The sequence below is a fragment of the Myotis daubentonii genome, chromosome 3, assembly GCF_963259705.1.
Source record: "Myotis daubentonii chromosome 3, mMyoDau2.1, whole genome shotgun sequence".
NCBI classification, from domain to species: domain Eukaryota; kingdom Metazoa; phylum Chordata; class Mammalia; order Chiroptera; family Vespertilionidae; genus Myotis; species Myotis daubentonii.
In genome coordinates, this window is record NC_081842.1 from 202944323 (window position 1) to 202965328 (window position 21006).

At 61.3% G+C, this 21006-nt stretch overlaps 2 protein-coding genes across 7 annotated transcripts; one reads left to right on the forward strand and one right to left on the reverse strand.

The window, feature by feature from the left end:
• Window positions 1-288: 288 nt before the first annotated feature.
• On the forward strand, window positions 289-12110 carry MAP3K6 (mitogen-activated protein kinase kinase kinase 6). Of its 4 annotated transcripts, XM_059690633.1 has the most exons (29): window positions 291-1530; window positions 2777-2916; window positions 3005-3028; window positions 3301-3491; window positions 3603-3771; window positions 4113-4219; window positions 4636-4806; window positions 4894-5006; window positions 5383-5542; window positions 5731-5893; window positions 5985-6092; window positions 6213-6262; window positions 6345-6440; window positions 6599-6686; window positions 6766-6899; window positions 7237-7364; window positions 7612-7748; window positions 8086-8191; window positions 8681-8838; window positions 8941-9133; window positions 9237-9375; window positions 9680-9839; window positions 9966-10142; window positions 10411-10516; window positions 10770-10938; window positions 11027-11139; window positions 11221-11294; window positions 11582-11658; window positions 11828-12110. In XM_059690633.1, exons 1-29 carry the CDS (start codon window positions 957-959, stop codon window positions 11916-11918), a joined length of 4116 nt encoding a protein of 1371 aa, XP_059546616.1. In that variant the 5' UTR covers window positions 291-956; the 3' UTR covers window positions 11919-12110. The 4 variants fall into 4 exon arrangements, 3 of the variants coding, with proteins under 3 accessions (XP_059546618.1, XP_059546617.1, XP_059546616.1); XM_059690635.1 differs by lacking the exon at window positions 6599-6686 and having other exon boundaries at window positions 289-1530; window positions 6766-6858; XR_009452062.1 differs by lacking the exon at window positions 11828-12110 and having other exon boundaries at window positions 290-1530; window positions 11221-11411.
• Window positions 12111-12269: 159 nt separating this feature from the next.
• Window positions 12270-20909, reverse strand: SYTL1 (synaptotagmin like 1). 3 transcript variants are annotated; one of them, XM_059690638.1, is made up of 15 exons: window positions 20773-20909; window positions 18455-18701; window positions 17372-17520; window positions 17111-17183; window positions 16989-17034; window positions 16432-16504; window positions 16064-16164; window positions 15823-15936; window positions 15423-15583; window positions 14542-14638; window positions 14110-14268; window positions 13803-13881; window positions 13591-13690; window positions 12660-12865; window positions 12270-12488 (listed from the first exon to the last, which is right to left on the reverse strand). In XM_059690638.1, exons 2-15 carry the CDS (start codon window positions 18661-18663, stop codon window positions 12349-12351), a joined length of 1707 nt encoding a protein of 568 aa, XP_059546621.1. In that variant the 5' UTR covers window positions 18664-18701; window positions 20773-20909; the 3' UTR covers window positions 12270-12348. The 3 variants fall into 3 exon arrangements, with proteins under 3 accessions (XP_059546621.1, XP_059546619.1, XP_059546620.1); XM_059690636.1 differs by having other exon boundaries at window positions 16064-16209; XM_059690637.1 differs by having other exon boundaries at window positions 12270-12484; window positions 12656-12865; window positions 16064-16209.
• Between the last annotated feature and the right edge of the window lie 97 nt (window positions 20910-21006).

Here is a 21006-nt window from a genome sequence, read left to right on the forward strand (position 1 = left end):
ATTTATCTTATATATTTAAATGCCATTTCACAAAGAAAAATCAACCAAAGAAATGAGTTCGCGTGTCACCTCTGACACACGTGTCATAGGTTCGCCATCACTGGGCTAGGCCGTGGCGGAGCAGCGAGCAGTGAACCGGCTGCTGTCTGCAGTCTGATAGGGAGCCCTGGGAGTGCAGCCTGCTGGGTCACGTGACCGAACGATCTAGGACGCGTTACTCAACCTCTCCAAGTCCCCAGTTCCTGACTGCAGAGTCCATTGAGGTTTAGACCAGGTCGCTGCCGCACCAATTCACACTAAAAGGGTAGGGACTCTTGGGAATTTGGAGATGGGAAGCTGTTGTAGTGCAAGGGCTGGAGTCCTGGGATTCGTCTCCAGGTGGGTGGAGAGAGGCTGGTACGGGGCCTCTTCTCAGGTCCCGTGGTCGCAGGAAGTGGAGGTAAAAAAATCAGCAGGTTGGTTTTTGTGGAAAGCAGCCTCCTGGCAAGAGGGGGCTCAGGTGCCGAGTCCCACACTCGGGCTGATGGCCTCCGGGCAGGTGGAGTCCTTACCTGGAGCACAGCCTGCAGGCTCTGGAGATCCATTCATTGCACAGATCCGTGCCGGGCAGGGCCTGCAATTCACACCTCGTCCCTAGCCCTGGCTGCGCACACCGTCCGAGCTCCCGTGGTGAGCAGTCCCCAGTGGTTGGCATAGACAGTGGCACAGGCTGTTCCGGAAGTGGCGGGACTCAGAAGTTCTGGCTGGAGAGGAGGGAGGGGAGAGGCGAGTCCCGGGCTGCTAGGAGCGGTGCTGCCCCAGGCCGAGGGTGGAGCTTTCCTGGTCGCCGGGAAGGGCTGGGCCCGGCCTACCAGTGAGGGCAGGAGAGCGCGGCGGAGGACGCTTCCCAGCGGAGTCCGAGCGGCGGACCGGGTCCGACGGGATCTCCCACGTGACTCGGAGCCGCGGATCGCCGGATGCCCCAGATTCCCCGGGCCCAATTCCGGATTTCGGATCCTCAGGACCTTCCAAGCCGTAGCCTGGATTTCGCCCTGGACTCCAGATTGAGAGGAACGGGACCTTCGGCGGGACTTCGGATCTCCAGATCCCGTAGGAGATTCAGGATCTCAGGCTCCCTGGACCCGTCACCCCCGGCTCTGGCCCTGTCCCGGGTGCCCAGGACGCGCCCGCCGCCTGAGCGCCCCCGCATGGCGGGACCATGCCCGCCGCCCGGGGCCCAGGAGCGCGCGGGCAGCTGCTGGCAGGACCCTCTGGCCGAGGCGCTGAGCCGGGGCCCGCCGATCGCGCCGCCCCCAGGCCGGGGCTGCGCTCGGAGCCGGCCTCTCAGCCTGCTCTACGTGCTGACCCGGGAGCCGCAGCCCGGGCTGGAGCGGGACGGGGCAGCCGAGGCCGAGCCGCTGCCCCTCCGCTGCCTGCGGGAGGCCTGCGCGCAGCTCGCGGGACCGCGGCCCCGGCCGCAGCTGCGCACCCTGCCCTTCGGGACGCTGGCGCTGGGGGACACCGCGGCGCTGGATTCCTTCTACAACGCGGGTGAGCGCGCCGGGCGCCCCGGCCGGGGCGGAGCGCGGGGCCGGAGGGGGCGTGGCTCGGCGGCTGCGGGGGGCGGGGGGTGGCGAGATGCGGCGAGGTCGGGGGCTGCACCCGGAGCTACAGCTGAGTGCTCGGGGCGGGGACCCGAGAAAAGTGAGGTTCAGGAGGTGTGCAGCTCGGCCAGGCTCGGGCTAGGACTTAGCGGGTCCAGGCCGACTCCGGGGTTCAGGGTCGGGACCTAAGCATGAGGAGTCGGCGCGCGCCTGGGGCGCGGGGCTAGCATTGGGCCGGGGCGGCGAGCCGGCCGTTTAGGAGTTGGGCTGGAGAGCTCCTCCTCGGGAGGATCCCGCGCGGAGTTGGGAGGGCGGATCCTGGGAGGTGGAGCTTGGACTCGCCGAGGGGCTCTGCGAGCGGGGCTGGAGTTCAGGGGTCCTCGCAGACTGCTTCGGAGGAGCGCGCTAAGGAGCAGAAAGGAGAGCGAGGGACCAACCGACTGGATTCTGGGCAAGGAGCTTAGGTTAAGAGGACCCCTTAACCCCGAGACAATGGGCGGGGCTGGAGGCGGGCAGATCGCTCGTGGGTGGGGCCCGAGGCGGCCTGTCCCTTCCACCAACCCTCACGCCCCGCCTCTGGATACTTATTTGTTTATCCAAGAGCCCTGGCGCCCGCACTTGCCCTATTCTCGTAAAATCCGAGCCTAAAAAATGAAGGCCCACCGCCCTCGAGGACACAAAGACACGCACAGGGTTATAGACAGACTTAGAGTCACATAGATGTCAATACACAGGTCCTCACAGACCCTGTCACACACAAAGATCCAGTCACAGCCCGCCCCCCCAACACACACACACACACACACACACACACACACGCACGCATACACATGCACACACACGGGCGTGCACACACACGCACACATACACACACATACACATACAGCACAGTGTTATCTACACACAATGCTGATACCTTTCAAGAGACTGGATTGCGGACCCAGGGAAGTGGACTGAGTGTTAAGCTCAACTCTTGCTTCTCAAATGGCCTAGAACAGGCTCTGGGCTGGTGCCCAGCCTTCTCTCCTCTGTGTAAGAACCAAAAGGACCCTAAAAGCAGGAAACGGAAGCCAGGAGCAAAGTTGGATCCTGCTGGAATCCCACAGGAAGGCAGTCTGAGCCAGGATGGAGCCCCAGCCTCCTTCCCCACCAAGCTGGGTTCGGGGCTCAGGGCCTCCACCTTGTGCTCGCAGACGTGGTGGTGCTGGAGGTGAGCAGCTCCCTGGCACAGCCTTCCCTGTTCTACCATCTTGGGGTACGTGAGAGCTTCAGCATGACCAACAACGTGCTTCTCTGCTCCCAGGAAGACATCCCTGACCTGCAGGCCCTGCGGGTAGGTGCCAGGTGGCTGGCTGGTGGGGGCAGGCACAGGGCGGGGGTAGGGCCTACCCAGAACATCAGTGTTTGTCTGTTCCCTGCAGGAGGACATTTTTCAGAAGAACTCAGTGAGCAGAATCCACCCCTCACTCCAATGTGCCCTCTGACTTCCATTATAACCTCTGACCCCTCACTACCTTTCCTGGCCTCCTCCTCACCTAATCGCCCTAATACCCCTCAATATCTGTGTGACTCTGCTCCCGATTGCCTTCCTTCCTGCAGTGTGTCCCTTTCCTGCTATTCCAGTTTCCACTGGTGCTGACCTCTGACCCCCTAACTGCCCCTCCCTAACCTGGTGCTGACCTCTGATCTCTACTGACTCCTGCCTCCCCCCCACCAGGATTGTGTTGGCAGCTACACACTGATCCCCTATGTGGTGACAGCCACTGGTCGAGTGCTGTGTGGTGACGTAGGCCTCCTGAGGGGCCTGGCTGATGGGCTAGTCCAGCCTGGGGTGGGCACTGAGGCCCTGCTCACACCCCTGGTGGGCCGGTTTGCCCGCCTGCTGGAGGCCATGCCCACGGACTCTTGGTAAGGGGGACCCAGAGAAGGTGCACCAGGAAGAGGCTGGAGAGGGTACAGTGACCTGGACAGGCCCCACCATCCCCTCTCCCTCCCTCCCTCTCCTGCTCCGGGCATCAGTGGCTATTTCCGGGAGACCATTCGGCAGGACATCCGGCAGGCCCGGGAGCGGTTCAGCGGGCAGCAGCTGCGGGAGGAGCTGGCTCGCCTGCAGCGGAGACTGGACAGCGTGGAGCTGCTGAGCCCTGACATCATCATGAACCTGCTGCTTTCCTACCGAGACGTGCAGGTGTGCTGAGAGGCAGTCGGCACAGCATTCGGTGTCAGACAAACCCGAGCTCATCCTGGCTGTGCCGCTCAAATGACCTGATGTCTCTGAGCCTCAGTTTGTAATGCGGATGATCGCATCACTGTCTCCAGTGGCGGTTGTGAGGTTGGGGCACGCAGTGGGTTGTCCGTGTAAGGGGTGGTGTCTGCACTACCTGCCAGGCCTGAGGGAGAGGATGGTGGGTGGGAAGGTGGGGTGTCAGGGGTGGGAGGGGACCCCCAGCTCAAGGTTTTCCTCAAAGGCTGGTGCCGATGGGACCCACCAGAGGCCATTTAGTCAGTGTGTGCTGTTCCCTCCTGCAGGACTACTCAGCCATCATCGAGCTGGTGGAGACGCTGCAGGCCTTGCCCACCTGTGACGTGGCTGAGCAGCACAACGTCTGCTTCCACTATACATTTGCCCTCAACCGGTGAGTGGCAGAGCAGCGCTCGGTCATAGCCACGTGGGAACATGGGTCCCTGCTCTATGAGGTCATTGCTGTCTGAGATCAGTGCTGTTCAAGGAATTTGCTGACTAGGGTCACGCTGATGTCAGAGGGTCCTGTTGTTGTTCCACTACTGCTGCCCAGGGTGAGGTGAGGTGGTGCCCTTGGGGAGGTCACAGCTGTCCAAGGTCACCTCTCTTCAGAGTCATTGCAGCTAGAAATCACTTCCATTTGGGATCACTTCCTCTAGAAAGGTCAATGCTGACCACAAGTCACTGCCATTCTGTGTTCATTACTGTCGGCTCCCTGGAAGGGTCCCTGCTATTCAGCATCTGGGGGTCCCCAGACCGAGTGGGACAGGGCCATCCGGCAGGTCCCCAACCCCTCTTCCCCTCCCCTAGGAGGAACAGGCCTGGGGACCGGGAGAAGGCATTAGCTGTGCTGCTGCCACTGGTACAGAGGGAGGGCCCTGTGGCCCCCGACCTGTACTGCATGTGTGGCCGTGTCTACAAGGACATGTTCTTCAGCTCTGGCTTTCAGGATGCTGGGCACCGACAGCAGGCCTATCACTGGTAAGGGGGCACCAGCAAGTGGACAGGGGGCTGCGGGTGGGGCCGTGGGCATCAGTCCAGCCTTGCATCCCTCTGCGCAAACCCCAGGTATCGGAAGGCTTTTGATGTGGAGCCCAGCCTTCACTCAGGCATCAATGCTGCCGTGCTCCTCATTGCTGCTGGGCAGCGCTTCGAGGACTCCGACGAGCTCCGGCTCATTGGTGAGCCCCAGTTCTGCACCCCTGTCCTCCCAACAGGCGCCCAGGGCAGGGAGAGAGAACACTGGGCGGGAGCTAGGACTGAGGTCATCCCCTTCTGGATCTAGTCTGCCTGAATCTACACCTGGGTCCTCCTACCTGTCCTGGGCCCTTGTGAGCCCTTAAGCCCATGACTATTTGTTCCTAAGCTCACATCTTCCACGTGCACTTGTTCCCACACCCTCACCTGTGTCTGAGCTCCTCCTCCCACCTGAGATCATGCCACACCTACATTTTCACCCACATCTGTGCTCCTGCCCACACGAAGGTTGTGGCCCACACTTGGGCTCTGCCCACAACTGCAACCACACTCACTAGAGCCCATGCCTCTCACTCCCAGGTATGAAGCTGGGCTGCCTGCTGGCCCGAAAAGGCTGTGTGGAGAAGATGCAATATTACTGGGATGTAGGCTTCTACTTGGGAGCTCAGATCCTTGCTAATGACCCTATCCAGGTGGCGCTGGCTGCAGAGCAGCTATACAAACTCAATGCCCCCATATGGTAAGTGGCCTCCTCTTCCGTCTTGTGCTCTCAGCTCCTGCATCTATGTCCACTGGCCTGAGCCCTGAGCCAAGGACCTGGTCCCTTCCAAACCAGTGCCCATGACACCTAATGCCCCCATTCAGCCCACGCTCCCGGGCAGCGCTAGCTGGTGCCTGGCTGAGTTGAAGACAACGCTGTGCCCGCAGGTACCTGGTGTCCATGATGGAAACCTTCCTGCTGTACCAGCACTTCAGACCCACGCCGGAGCCCCTGGGAGGGCCCCCACGCCGTGCCCACTTCTGGCTCCACTTCTTACTACAGTCCTGCCAGCTGCTCAAAGCAGACAGTCCCCAAGGGGACCAGTGCTTGGTGAGGCCTGTGGGGTTAGCGGACCTGCGGGAGGGGTCGGACCCTTCTGACCTACCCCCCCCCCACACACACACACCCTTGTCCCCTGCAGGTTCTTGTCCTGGAGATGAACCAAGTGCTGCTGCCTGCGAAGCTGGAGGTTCAGGGCGTGAACCCCGTGAGCACAGTGACCCTGAGCCTGCTGGAGCCTGAGACCCAGGTGAAGCCACCACTGAGGCCCCCTACTCACCACGAAGCGTAGCTTCTCCTGAGCCTCTCTTCCATGCCCAGGCCCCTCTTACTCCCGGGCGCCCTCCTCTGACTCCCTTTCTTCTCACAGGACCTTCCCTCCAGCTGGACCTTCTCCATCCCCTCCATCAGCGGTGTCAGGTGAGGGCAAGGCCTGGGGCAGTCGGGTGGGGCGCGCTGCTAGCTGGCCTGGCGCTCACCTGTGTCCTTCATCCCTTCCCAGCGCCTCCAAGCGAGACGAGCGCTGCTGCTTCCTCTACGCGCTTCCCCCGGCTCAGGACGTCCAGCTGTGCTTCCCCAGCGCAGGGCACTGCCAGTGGTGCGCAGCCTCTCGGGTCGGGCCGGGGCGCTCTGAGGGCTGGGATGTCCGGGGGAGTGAGGGAAAGGAAGGGATGTGTCCCCTAGGTGCTCTCGGCAGAGGAGGGGACACTTTGCGCCCAAGGTACCCCTCCGGCCAGCCTGACCTCCCGCCCTCAGGTTCTGCGGCCTGATCCAGTCCTTGGTGACGAATCCGGATCCCAGGGCGCCCGTGGAGGAGGCAGAGGGTGTGTGGGAGGTGCTGGAGGTGAGGAAGGGGGCCTGGGAGCTCGGGGAGGGGAAAGGGCTGAGAGCCCTGCTGAACCCCCATCTCACCCGCCCCGCAGTTCGATTACGAGTACACGGAGACCGGGGAGCGGCTGGTGCTGGGCAAGGGCACGTACGGGGTCGTGTACGCGGGCCGCGACCGGCACACGCGGGTACGCATCGCCATCAAGGAGATCCCAGAGCGGGACAGCAGGTGTGCGCTGGGCTTGCGAGCCAGGGTGGGACCAGGAACTGAGAGGGTCATGGGGGCGGGGCAGTAAGGGGGGCGCTGATGCCCTATTGGTCGGGCCCAAGTGGGCGGGCTCTTGGACGAAAGAGTTCGAGCCCAATGGGCCTGCAGTCAGAAAGGCAGGGACCAGGAGGGTCGGGATCTGGTCTGGAGGGGCCTGCGGGCTGAGTGATTCCGTGGGAAAGTCGGGGAGGGGATTGTGGGCGGGGCATTTCCTGGGGGCGTGGCCTGACTGGTGCTGGAGTTGGCTGGGCATCTCTGTCCAAATCTGGCCTGTTCCTCTCTCCCTGCCTGCTCCCAGGTTCTCTCAGCCCCTACATGAAGAGATCGCTCTGCACAAACGCCTGCGCCACAAGAACATCGTGCGCTACCTGGGCTCAGCCAGCCAGGGCGGCTACCTCAAGATCTTCATGGAGGAAGTGCCTGGAGGTACCTGTCCTCCCGCGATGGGAATGGAAGTGGGGGTGTGGGGCGTGGGGATGGAGCCAGACAGGGGTGGAGAACCCTTAGGGGACATGAACCAAAGCGTGTGTGTGTGGGTGGTGTAGCCCACAATTAAGCTGATGCTATGCAGTTGGGTGATGGAGTCTGGGCCATGGTATGGGTGTGTCTGGGCAAAGAGCTGTGGGCTGGAGAGAGAGGGTGGCAATGATGACCTTGAACTGCACCTGCCCAGGCAGCCTGTCCTCCTTGCTGCGGTCAGTGTGGGGACCCCTGCAGGACAACGAGAGCACCATCAGTTTCTATACCCGCCAGATCCTGCAGGGACTCAGCTACCTGCATGACAACCGCATTGTGCATCGTGACATCAAGGTAAGCCCTGTAGCTGGCCCACCTTGGCTTTCTGGTGGGCGGGAGGGAGGAGGGGGAGAGATATGGCCCCAGACAGAGGCTGGCAGTTTAGACTTAGCTGGCAGATCCTTTGCAAAGGGTGGGAAATTCATCAAGAAGGTGCCCTAGAGAAGGAGACCAGATCTGAAGCCAAACCAGGTGTCAGCTCCCAGAGGGGCATAGTGGGAGGGGAGGGGAGGAGGCTGATAGAGGCAGGGTCAGGTTGTGATTCCCAGGAGATGGGCTCCTGGGATAGGGTCCACTTCTGTGTCAGTACCCCAGCTTAATGTCCACTGAGCGAAGTGTGCACTCTCCTCAGGGGGACAATGTGTTGATCAACACTTTCAGTGGGCTTCTCAAGATTTCCGACTTTGGCACCTCCAAGCGGCTGGCGGGCATCACCCCTTGCACTGAGACCTTCACAGGTAACAGGTGTGGGGTGGGGAGTGGGCATGCTGACCTGGGGCAGGACGCTTGGGGCCTTCCCGAGAAGGTGCTTCTCCTGGGCATGGAGTAGAGTTAATGGGGGATAGCACGCAGGGCAGGCGATTGAGCCAGGGCTGAGGTGATGGAATCTAGAACTGGAGCTTGGATAGCTGAGGACATTGAGTTTAGTGCCTGAAATGGAACCCAGAAGTGTTGCTGCGGACCAAGGTTGGTGGTAAATTCAGAGTGGCTGATGGAATCCAGGTTATAGGATGGAACCTACTGCAAGTGATGGAATCCATGGATGGGATGGACCCTAAGATGAGTGAGGAAACTCAGGTAGATGTTTGACGACCAGGATAGGTGATGGGAACTGTTTTGGATGACAGAGCTCAGGGTGGGTACAGGCGGCCAAAGGAGGAGCGAGCCCCTGCCGTTCCATAGCGATAAAGCCTAGGTGAGCATTATTACCACTGCTCCTGGCCTAGGGACCCTACAGTACATGGCCCCAGAAATCATTGACCAGGGCCCACGCGGGTACGGGAAAGCAGCTGACATCTGGTCGCTGGGCTGCACTGTCATCGAGATGGCCACAGGTCGCCCACCCTTCCACGAGCTCGGGAGCCCACAGGCTGCCATGTTTCAGGTGAGTCCCCCCAGGCCCTGGCTCAGCAGGTGGAGTGGGGACAGATGGTGCCTTGCACGCTTCTAAACTTAATTCTTGTTTTCCCTCCCGGCCCGCTCCCAGGTGGGCATGTACAAGGTACATCCGCCAATGCCCAGTTCTCTGTCAGCGGAGGCCCAAGCCTTCCTCCTGCGAACGTTTGAGCCAGACCCCCGCCTGCGTGCCAGTGCCCAAGCACTGCTGGGGGACCCCTTCCTGCAGCCTGGGAAGAGGAGCCGAAGCCCGGGCTCACCTCAGCATGCTCCCCGGCCCCCAGGTACTGCGTGGGCGGAGAGGGGTGCACACTGGAGTGAGGGCAGAGAGCTGTGGAGCTGAGGGCTGATGCGGGGCCCAGGCTGACAGCCCTGTCCCTCCCTCAGATGCCCCTTCAGCCAGCCCTCTTCCTTCAGCGGACTCCACCACCCAGTCCCAGACATTCCCACGCCCTCAGTCACCCTCTCAACACCCGCCTAGTCCCCCGAAGCGCTGCCTCAGCTACGGGGACACCAGCCAGCTCCGGTGAGAGCCCAGGGTCCTGGGGCGGGTTCATTTTATCTGGTTTTGTCCTTGTACTTCCTCCAGATTAAGCCCTCTCTATGGACCTGGGCACCTGGACCACTTGCAAGGATGGCGCTTGGTGCCTACCTCCCAATTGCTCTTACTTGTATTTCGTTAGGGTGCCTCCTCCGTGCCAGGTCTCTCTCTTGATCCCTGTGAGAGAGGCCTGAAAGTCAAAGCCAGAGCCGAGATCCAAACCCTGGGGCGGAGGTAGCTGGTCGGTATTGCCGCCCACCCTCCATTGGCCGCTCCCCATTGCACTCAGGGTGCCCGAGGAGCCCGGAGCCGAAGATCCCGCGTCCCCGGAGGAGAGTTCAGGGCTGAGCCTGCTGCATCAAGAGAGCAAGCGCCGGGCCATGCTGGCCGAGGTGCTGAAGCAGGAGCTGCCCACGCTGGCGGAGAATCTGTGGCTGGAGCAGGACCAGGTGGGCGGCCCGCCCCCACGCCCCCTGGTGGCAGAGCACCGGCAGGACTCCGGCTAATGGCCTTCCCCAACCCCAGCCCCTTACCAGCATCTCTCTTGGCTCAAATGGAAATACCTTCCTTCTCAGGACCCCCGTCTGGGCAGGGATCTTGTGGAACAGCTACTGCACTGCCTCGGGGCGCACATCCACACGCCCAACCGCCGGCAGCTGGCCCAGGAGCTGCGGGCACTGCAAGGGCAGCTGCGGGCCCAGGGCCTTGAGCCTGCACTTCTGCACAGACCACTCTTTGCCTTCCCCGATGCGGTGAGTGAGTTTTCGCACAGTTAGGGCTGCCCAAGAACAGCTCATGAACTCCCTGTGCAAGGTCTTGATGTCGAAAGATTCCATGTCGTCTTCTCTGTGACGATAGAGCCATCAGGGAAGGGACATCTGCGCAGTCCTAGCTTCCCAGCCCCTCCCTTGACTCCAAGCCGGTCCACCCCACTTGCTTCAGGCAGACTTTAGGCCTTTCCACCTCCAGCCCCACCTCTCTGAGGCTCAGCAGTCTCAGCGGCGCCACCCTCCCTCCCAGGTGAAGCAGATTCTCCGCAGGCGCCAGATCCGCCCACACTGGATGTTTGTGCTGGACTCGCTGCTCAGCCGCGCGGTCCGGGGAGCCCTGGCGGTGCTGAGCCCAGGTAGGCCAGGAGCGGAGGTGGCCTGCCTGTGGGTGAGGGCGTGGCCCTTGGAGGCGTGGGGAACACAAACGGAGCTGGCAGGGGGTGTGATCACCAGGCCTGACCCAGGCCAGGAAGGAGTGGGTGGGGCAGTGACCAAACAGACATCTCCCGGACTGACACCCCCCGGCCAGTGCACAGAGCTCCCCACGCCTTCTGCCCGTGTCCGAGGGTCCAAATGCCCGGCCTGAGCTCACCTCACTCTGACCGGCAGGAGTGGAGAAGGATGCAGTCCCACAGAGGTCAGAGGAGTCCAGTAAAGAGGAGCCCCAGCCCAAGCAGCAGGACACCCCAGTCCAGCCAAGCCTGCTCCCAGGGGAACCCGAGCAGAGCCCCCCACCTCTGATGGTGCAGCTGGGCCTCTTGCGAGCAGAGACTGATCGGTAAGCCCCCTGGGACCCATCCCTAGCCTCTGTGTGAGCGTCACCCCCACTCTCCCCTCCCTTCGACTGGCCTTCTGCCATACTACAGGCTCCGAGATGTCCTGGCTGAGAAGGAGTGGGAGTGCCGGGCTCTGATGCAACAGGCTCTACAGCGGGTGGACGAGGAGGCCAGGACCTGCTCCCTGGCCTCAGGGCCCCCAGGTGAGCGGAGGACACTGATGGTGGTGGGAGGCAGCTTCTGGCAGGAGGCAGCCCTGGGTTCACCTGATTTCTCCTTGATAGCTGCTCGAACAGTGGACCAGGGCCTGGTACAGTGGCTACAGGAACTGGACGTGGATTCAGGCACCATCCAGAGAGTGAGGGAGAGTGCTGGCTACCCATGACCTCTACCAACCCAAACTCCACCTCTGCCCCTCTTTCAGCTCTCCTCACACTTCCCCGCTGATACAGAGAATCTCAACATTAGAGGCACAGTTAGGATTCCCCTCCCATTGTAAAGATGAAAAAACTGAGGCCCAGACAGGGGGGGGATCTGCCCTAGCATGCTGGTAGTAAAACAGAACTAGGCTCTGATTCTCTGGACACATCTTTCTCTAATTTTAATCTCTCCCTGTTCTGTGTGGGCATCTTTGTCCACAACCAGTTGCTGAACCACAGCTTCACCCTCCATGCCCTACTGACCTGCGCCACTAAAGATGACCTCACCTACACCCGCATCAGGTATGTCCTGCGCCCTCCAGGATGACCCATGCGTATGGGATCATGCTGGTCAGATCCCGACCCCCAGCTACAGGCTTGCCTGGCTTCCTCTCTGGAAACCACAGGGACACCAGGCTCCCTTGGGGACAGAGCGGGCACCAGAGAGCCAGAGTGAATTTGCTACCCCCAGGGGAGGGACGGCATGCCGCATCTGGAGAGCCATCCTGGCACAGCGAGCAGGATCCACGGCTGTTACCCCTGGCCCCCAGGAGGCTGAATGAGGACACCAGAGGCAAGAGGCCAGACCCAAGGATGGGTGAATGGAGAAGATGCCAGCAAGTTCTGACACACTCACCCCAGGGCCCGGGGGCAACTGGAAGGGACCAGGTGGTGGTAGGGGCAGTCCAGCCACAGAGATGCCCAAGTTCACTGAGTACCACCAGACAAAAACTATTAAACAGAACACTTTTGTACCTTTGAACTTTGGCAACGTCTGAGGTATGTGGGGGTCTTGGAGCCAGCTCTCTCAGGTCTTTATGTCTGAATCTAAAGTGCCTTCACCTGGCCCCCTGCACTTCCCTCACCCCATCCCCCTAACCCCAAGCAGACATCAGCCCCTCGTTGCCCTTAGAATAGACTTTATTGACTTCCACTAAGGGCAGGCCCTGAGATGGGGGTCCGGAGAGCGGTTTGCCAAGGCTTGTCAGGCACCTATGTCCTGGGGGCCAGGTTGGTTCGGAGGGGCAGAAGGCCATCCACCCACTCGCATGGTCGCTCCAGGAGCGTCTGCCACAGCTGCTTCTCCTCAGGTGTGGAATCCATCCAGGGCACCTGGAGCCCGTAGCTGCTGCCTGGGCAAGGGTGGAGGTCATGGTCACGTTAGGCACCCAGGTCCCAAGGAACACCTGCCTGGTCCCAGATTATGCACTGACACCAAAGTTCACAAAAGGAAAATGCCCAAGGCCACTCAGGAAGCCCCTGCCACCCAGCATTGGTTGCCCCCGAGGGTCCTGCCCACTTACCGGTGCCCAGGCTGAGGCGTACGGCCCCCAGCTGGCGGCTGGCCAGGGCCCCATGGTCCCAGAGGGAGAGCTCAGCACAGGCCTGGCGCAGGTCAGCAGGCCGGAAGCCGTCATAAACCATGGTGTGGTTGAACACGGGGCTGAGGCTCCTTCGCACCACCCTTGTCCGCTGGCGGCTGGCCCGGCTGTCATCAGGCAGCACCGAGCTGTGGGGGAGGTGGGCTGGTATCAAGTTGCCACCCCTTTAGGCTCTCCAGCACCAACCTATCCTCCCGCGCAACGTCCACGTCCTCTGGCTCCTGCCTGAGAACTGGCCTCCAGCCCTCGATGCCCTAGGACTTTTGCACCAGCCTCCTCCCAGGTCTCCTGTGAGTAATGGCTCTGAAGTGGCATTTTGCTACTCCCCAACTCAAAGACCTTCATGACTCCCTACTGTCCCTCAGAGTAATTTCCAAACTTCTTAAAGCCTTGGGGCCCTTTCTGCAAGATAAAATATTGCTCAGAAGTACAAAACCTAAGAGAAAAACAATGCCTGGTTGAGTCAGGGCTGGGATCTCAGAACGTGTTCGGCCTACCTCCATTCACTCTCTGAGGGTGGGCAGAACCTGGGGACACCACCAGAGCTACCCCGGAGCTTACTTTGAAAACCACAGAACTGCAGGCCCCACAGCCTGGCCCTGCAGGATCTCCATGGAAGGGCCCCTGTGACCCCACCCAGGTCTCAGCCTCAGCTCTCCAACAAGTCCTATAGGTGCCAGCCACTGAAATGCAGTCCTTAAAGGTGTCCTCAACTCTCCGGCCTCAAGCTGCACCCTTCACCCTACTCAGAGGTCAAAACCCAGACTAGGGGATCAAGGGTGGGCGATCAGAAGGGGGTGGGGAGCTCCACTCCAGGCAAAAGGAAAGGTGGGGAGCTCCCAGGGCCCCTCACCATTGTATGTAAGAATCCAGGGATCCGGAACGAAGAGGCACCAGGTCCTGAGCTCCCTTCACCCAGAAGTGCAGCTCCCCGCTCTGGGGCAGTCCTGCGCCTGCGGAAAGGCTGGTTCAGGCTTCGGCCCAGGACAGAGCCCTCCCCCTTGTGGACAGGAGTCCCCACCTCCCAGGGCCCGGCCAGCGTGGTCTCTCCTGGGCGCCACTCACCCTCAGAGCCAGCGGGGACGTATTTGAGGGACAGAGAGAGCCTCCCGCGGCTGGGAAGGTCGTCAGGAGAGGGCGAAACCTGCGAGAGGGGCTGGTCAGGGAGCAGGGACAGGACCCAAGGCAAAGAGGCCACAAGGGACAGGGACAGGGTGGAGCCTCCGGACACCGATGGGCTCGGTGAGCAGGGCGGGCAGGCAGAGCCTCGAGGAAAAGCGGAAAAGCGGCGAAGGTGGAGTCTGCGGGGCTGGGGAAGGCTCGGCGGTGAAAACGAGATCTGTGCCCTGGGTCCCACCGACCGTGGCCTCACCCGGGGCTGCAGGGGGAGCCAGATGGCCTCGGAGTCCCAGTCCCACGTGTCCAAGGGCACTTCGACTTCGCCCAGAAAGATGTTGCGACCCAGGCTTTCGCGGTGCCACACGGACAGGCTCAGCACGCGGCGGGCGAGCTCGGCCTGCGGGACCGAGTACTGGGGACAGGCGGTGCCTTTAATGCGGGGCTGGTCCTGCCGCGTTCCCCGCAGGATGGAAAACGGGGGACCCCGGAGGGGAGGGCATTCGCGGGGGTCTGAACTGACGCTGCGCCCACCACTCTGGGCTCCCTGCCCTTCCTCCCGCAGAATGCAGGACGGGAGGGACAGGCAGTGACCCCATGTGGCCGCCCCTGCCCCCTGAGCCCTCGGGCAGGGAGCCTGGTTCCTGAAGGGGGGGGGGACGGGGGGGGGCGCCCCGGGCAGCCTTACCCGCAGAGTCTCGTTGAAGACCGGGTTCAGATTCCGCTTCTTCACGGCCGTCTTGCGCTTGCTCTGCTTGTCCGGGAGGAGGTAGCTTTTGACGTAGCTGGGGGGGGGGGGCGGTGGTGAGGACCAGAGATAAGGGGGGAGGGTCCTCCCAGCACCTCCTCCCCGGCCTGGGGGCTTCCCCAGCCACACACTCACACTCACATTCTCTCACACACACACTCACACACACACACACACGCACACACACGCACACACTCTCTCACACTCACTCTCTCACACACACACACTCACACTCGCACACACTCTCTCTCTCACACACACACGCACACACTCGCACACACTCTCTCTCACACACGCACACACACACACACACACACTCGCACACACTCTCTCACACACGCACACACTCGCACACACTCTCACACACACACTCGCACACACTCACACACACACACGCACACACACACTCGCACACACTCTCTCACACACACGCACACACTCGCACGCACTCTCTCACACACACACGCACACACACTCGCACACTCTCTCTCACACACACGCACACACACACTCGCACACACTCTCACACACACGCACACACTCGCACACACTCTCTCTCACACACACACGCACACACACACTCTCTCACACACACACGCACACACACGCACACACTCTCTCACACTCTCTCACACACACACACTCACACTCAGCTTCCGTGCTAGCGCTTTACAGGAGTCATCTCACTCAAACCCACGCCTCGCAAGAACGTTGGGATCCCCATTCGAAGACCAGGAAGCTGGCCAAGACAGGCGGTGGGACTGGGGGGGGGGGTGAGAAGAGGCTCCGGACGCCCCCGCCCGCCCGCCCGGGGCACTCACGGGTCGGAGCGGCGGCGCCGCGCGGCGGCCAGGCCCTGGCATTGGATCACTTGCACGTGCAGCTCGGCGGCGTCCGGCTCGTAGCACAGCGCGAAGTGCACGGAGCCGCGCACCTGCACGGCGTCCACCTCCCCGGACAGGCTCAGCTGGCTGCCGCTCAGCTGGGGGCGCGGAGGAGGGGAGTCAGGGCGGGGTGCGAGCTCGGGAGCTCACGTGGAGGCTGGGGAGCGCGGGGGGCGGGGGTTCAGATGGGAGGTAGGGGGGCAAAGCAGGTGACGAGGTGCAGGGCACGCGAAGTGGCTGGCCCAGGGGCTGGCCCAGGGGCTGGAGGGTCAGGCCGGGGGCGAGGGAGGGTCAGGAGGGGCTGAGTGTCAGGCTGTGGGGAGGGAGGCCCCCTCACCGTGGAGGAGTTGAGGCTGGACACGGAGGAGCTGCTGCTGAGCACGCGGTCGAGCGAGGGGCCGCGCCCGGGGGCCTCCTCCCCGTTCTCCAGGGCCTTGGACGCCGCCTGGATCTGGGGAGGGAGAAGTGTCGGGGCGCCGTGTTCCCCAGCCCCCGCCCCGACGGCGCTCGGCCCGGACGGCTCGCTCCCCGCTCTCGATCCGCTCCGGGTCTTGCGGCCGCCGGGCCGCTCCGCCTACCTGGGCTGGGCGGGGCTGCGGCCCCTCCTCCTCCCTGGCTGGCGGCTCCGGCTCTGGGCCCGCCTCCTGCTCGTAGACCTGTGTACCCCCAGGGCCGGGGGCTGGGGTGGGGCACAAGCTGCTGAACCAGCCCCTCTGAGCCCGCCCTGCACACTTTCGGAGAGACTGGTTTGCAGCCCCATGACCTGAGGATGGGGCCCTAGTGCTGCCCTGGGGTTGTCCAGAGAGACCACCTGCCACCCCACCCCCACCCCCACCCCCAAGGCCAGAGGAGAAGGAGGAAGGTCAACAGATGGTTGGAGCCCCTCAGAGTTGCCTCTGATCCCCACGACCTCCCTGTGCTCCCCAGCACACATCAGCCCACTCACCTTCCTGGGCCTGAGGCTCCTCCTCATGATCTGATGCTTTTGGGGGGACATATGGTGAGGGGAAATCACGTCCCTGAAAGAAGCAAGGGGCAGAGGTCACAGTGGGAGCTAGTGATGAAGGGTTAAAGGTTATGATGGTTAAAGGTTATAGGTCAGGGGCTCCAGCTGGCTGCCCCCGCTTTAGATTTAGCTCAGCCACCAGGGCAGGGCTGGCAACCAGCTGCAGGACCCGTTGGACCTGTACTTCACACACACACACACACACACACACACACACACACACACACACACACACACTTCAGCGCCTGCCCCGCCTGACTCCCAGCTCCCATTAGTGGGGGACAGTAGCATCTGAGTCCTGGACCTCGACCTGCTCAGTCCCTACTCCACAGTAATAGCCAGATTCCGAGATTTTCTTAGGGGTCCACACTCCCATTTGACAGAACAGGATGACAGAGACACAGACCTGATTCTCAGGCTGGGTCTCTTTCCCAGCACACGCCACCTCTACCCTCCAGTACGTCCTTTATCAGTTCACTCAGTCACTCATCACTCACCTCCGCCTCACTGAGCCTCTCCTCGGGGGCCTTGTCTATGAGGAGTCTAGGAGTAGGGAGAAGCGGTTGTCAGGGATGGGACCCCGATGACTGGTAGGCCCACCCCCGCCACTGCTACTCACCTGGGCTCCAACTCCTCTTCAGGCTCTTTCCCGGCAGCCTCCGTTTCCCTATTGCTACCCAGAGCTTGTTCTCCTGCATGCAGGTGAGAAGCTCTGTGAACCCCCCTCCACAGAGGGGTAGTACTGAGGGGTGGTACCCGACCAAAGGCACACAGTAAGTACCAGGGGCAGCTGGGATGGGACCCAGGGGCCCTCTACCTGTCCACATACACTGGGTGCCCCGGCCTGCACAAGGCCTGCCCTGCCCTGAGGATCTCTCACCCTTGGAGCTCTTCTTCCTGCGGATAGAGGCTCGGACAAGGTCAGAGCCAAGGTGGGCATGGTGGTGCCGGCGGGCGCGTGCTTCCTGGAACCAGTCCCCCGTCAGGATTTTCAGCTGCCCAGGGTCTGCCAGTGAGGCCCGGAGCTTGCTGGAAGATTGGGAGGGGCGGGGGGCATGGCTGTTACCATTCACCCAGCCAACATTCCTGCCACCCACCATGTGCCAGGCCCTGTACCTGGGGCCAGAGACACAATAGCAAATCAGACTTGACCCCTGCTCTGGAGGAGCTCAGGCTGGTGGGGAGACTGAGTCCAGAATAGACAAGTATATTATAGTGAGGTGGGTGCCAGGATGGATATAAGAAGTGCCAGTTTTGCCTGTGGGAATTCAGGAGGACTTCCCAGAGGAGGCAGCATTTGAATTGCCTCTAAAAGGACTAATTGGATTTCTTCAGGTAGAGAAGAAGAATTTATTCATTAAAGTGACTACTATGCCTAATCCCTCCTAATTTTATAAGGTAGGATTCCTTAGCCCCACTTTACAGATGAGAAGTCAGGTGACTAGCCCAAGGTTACACCTCTAGGAGGTTATCTGTCCCCAAGCAGTACATGTAGGTCCTGTGCTCCTCTGCCACTGGGCTCTTCCAGGAAGAGGGAAGGAAGGTGGGTGTGTTCAGGGACAGCGGAGCACCTGAATGGCTCTAGTGGACACTGTGTGTGTCAGGGGTGGTGGTTGCTGGTGGAAGATGGGATGGGGGAGGCTAGCAGGGACCCATCAGGAAGGCCTGTGGACCATGCTTAGGAGCTTGCCCCTGACACATGATGCTGAGGAGCCAGGAGAGGGTTCAGCAAGGCATATTAAGGACGGATCTGAGGAGCTCCAGCCGCGGTATGGAGGGTTGGCCGGAGTGGGCAAGGCTGGAGGCAGGGAGGCTGGGAGAGGTGATAAGCAGAGCTGGCCAGGGGTACAAGGAACCAAATGGCAAAAACAAGAACTACTCAGATATCTGACAGGCTGCAGGTTGGTGGGGGCAGGGTGGGCCCCCCCGGTGCCTGAGGCCCCCGCCTCTCGCCCTGCCTCACCTGACGCGCCCCTCCTCCAGCTGGCGCAGGTGGGCATCTCGCTTCAGGACCTCGGCAATGGCCTCCTGTTCCTCCTCCGTCAGGAAGCTGAGGTCCAACAGCCCATCGGCCTCAGGCTCTGGCTCATGCGCCATGAGAGGTAAGGTGGGGCCCAGAGCCCCTCTTGAGATGGGTGGCCCCTCTTGAGATGGGTGGCCCCTCTGAGGCATCAGCTGGGGCAGCGCCCCCACTGGGCACACATGGCTCCCTGGGGACAGACTTGGGGTCAGGTCAAGCCCTGCTCAAATATAGGGCACATCCTGGAGTTGACTGCCTCTTTCTGCCCAAATGTATTCTAGGTGGTGGGCAGGATACCACCCAGGAAGGCTGAAGTCAAGGTGGCATGAGATGCACCCTTGGACACACGTGTACACTATACCGGGACACATGCGTACACACTGACACATGTAAATACACCAGTCACACATACACACTGATGCCTGTACGAGGACAGGCACGCACACACCTGTGACTCCATGAAGGGCCCTATGTGGTCATGCCCAAACCAAGAGATGATCTAACACAGCTTTAAGCCTGCCACAGGCCCATGCCCACGAAGGGAGGCGGGACCCACAGGGCAGGTTCACCTGTACAAGAATAAGTCCTGGGACAAAGACTTGGCCCTAGACATCCACAGACCACACAGACTTTTGCACACACAGTGCTCCCCCAACGGGACGGTGAGCTCCTTGAAGGCAGGGACAGGCCTTCACCCCCAAAGCCAGTACTTCGCACACAACAGATGGTTGGTAAATGTTTGATTAATGAAACATTTGCACACACCTGGGGCATGAACACACACAAAACACACACAGGCACACACATATCTGCTCACCCCCTGTCCTGGAACCTCCTAATGTGGGTCCCCTCCCTCCACCCTTCACCTCCACCCTGCCCTGGCCCATTTGGTCTTCCTGTCTGAGGCAACCTCCTCCCCAGTCTACACCCCCAACTTCCTCCCCCCGCACCGAGGCAACGGCCGCACCCACCCCCTCCCACAGACCAGGAATGCCCCAGCTGCCAGCCCTGCCCTCTTCTCCAGACCCCCTGAGCCCCTGGCTCTGGCCACGTGGGTCCCCCACCCTCCCTGACCCAGGACTTGGCTAGGGTCCCGGTGGTGGAGGCCAAGTGCTGGCAAAGCAGCTCCAGCTGCTCAGGTAGAATGGTGACTCCGGAAGCAAAACATTTGCTCAGCCCTGAGGGGCGTGTGGACGTGGCAAGGGGCCCATGACTGGCCACGAGCAGAGCAGAGCGGAGCAGAGCCATGGTCTGAGCCTTCTGGGTGGTCTCTTCCATCCCTCCTGTCCCCTGCCATGCCAGGGCACCAGGCTGGGCTGCATGGGAAGGCAGGTCCTGGCTTGTGCCTGCTGCCCGCGCCCTGTGCCCTCCCGGCTGAGTCAGTGTCCAAGCCCAAGGAGCCCTCTCCCCGGCTGCTCCCCCCTCACCTGGGAGCCTGGGGTTCCTGCATGTCTCCATCAGGCATTTGTATGGCCTGTGTGAATGCCTGCATGCTCCACGTTAACACTAGCTCCTGCACATCTACTGTGTTCAAGGTACTGGGTGTTGCAAACGCCTGGTCTGGGGCTGCTGGGTGAGCCCATGGTGATGTCTCTGTTGAGTTGTGCTGTTTTGACAGTCGGTCCAGCAGGCATGTCTGGGTACTGAGGATCGAGAAGACTGTATATTTTGCTGGTGTGAATATCATATCACTGCCTGTGTGTCATGTCACGGTGTGATGCTGACTGGTGGCTGGTGTCTGTGTGATGTGCTCAGTGACTCTCTGGGGGGTAGTGTTGCATGGTGTGTGCACTGTGTATTTCCTAGTGTGCTGTATGTGTAACTGAGCTGTGTGTTGCAGTGTGTACTCTGGTACCCTCAGGACCACCAGGTGTGTGTATGTGTGCACGTACACACACGTGCGCACGCATGTGTATGGAGGTGAGAGGACATTCTGTAAAACTGACCCTGCTCTTGTCTTGTAGGTCTGCCTGGGGCTGGGCAGTGGGCACCTGAGCTCAGGATCCCCAGCAGCACAGGCCTTCCTGCTGTCCCCTCTGCTTCCAGGGGCAGAATCAACAGGTCCTTCCTGCTCTGTTTCAACACGATGGGACAGACCCACTGGTCAATACAAGGGTTTCTCCATCTGTCTGGCTGTTCCAGTCTCAGACACACTCCTGCACCCCCCACCCCCCAAGGTCCCAGAGGGTGCTCAGGATGCCAGGTGGCAGGGCCTGCCCTTTGGGACACTGGCAGGGGACCCCCGTCCTGAAGCAGGTTACCTGTAGGGGTCCAGTATGGAGGGGACACCTTCGTAGGTGGCCCCCGCTCCCCTGGCAGCCGAGTTTCAGGGACCAGGAGAAGAGCAGTGAGGGACTAAGGCTGACTCAACCGGCAGCCCCACTGGGAGGAGGAAACACCTTCTCAGGAGGGCCCGATGCAAAACCGGGCCTGGATTCTGGTTCCTCAGGGGTGCGTGCGCCCTAGTCTCTGCTTTCAGAAAACCCAGAGCCGAT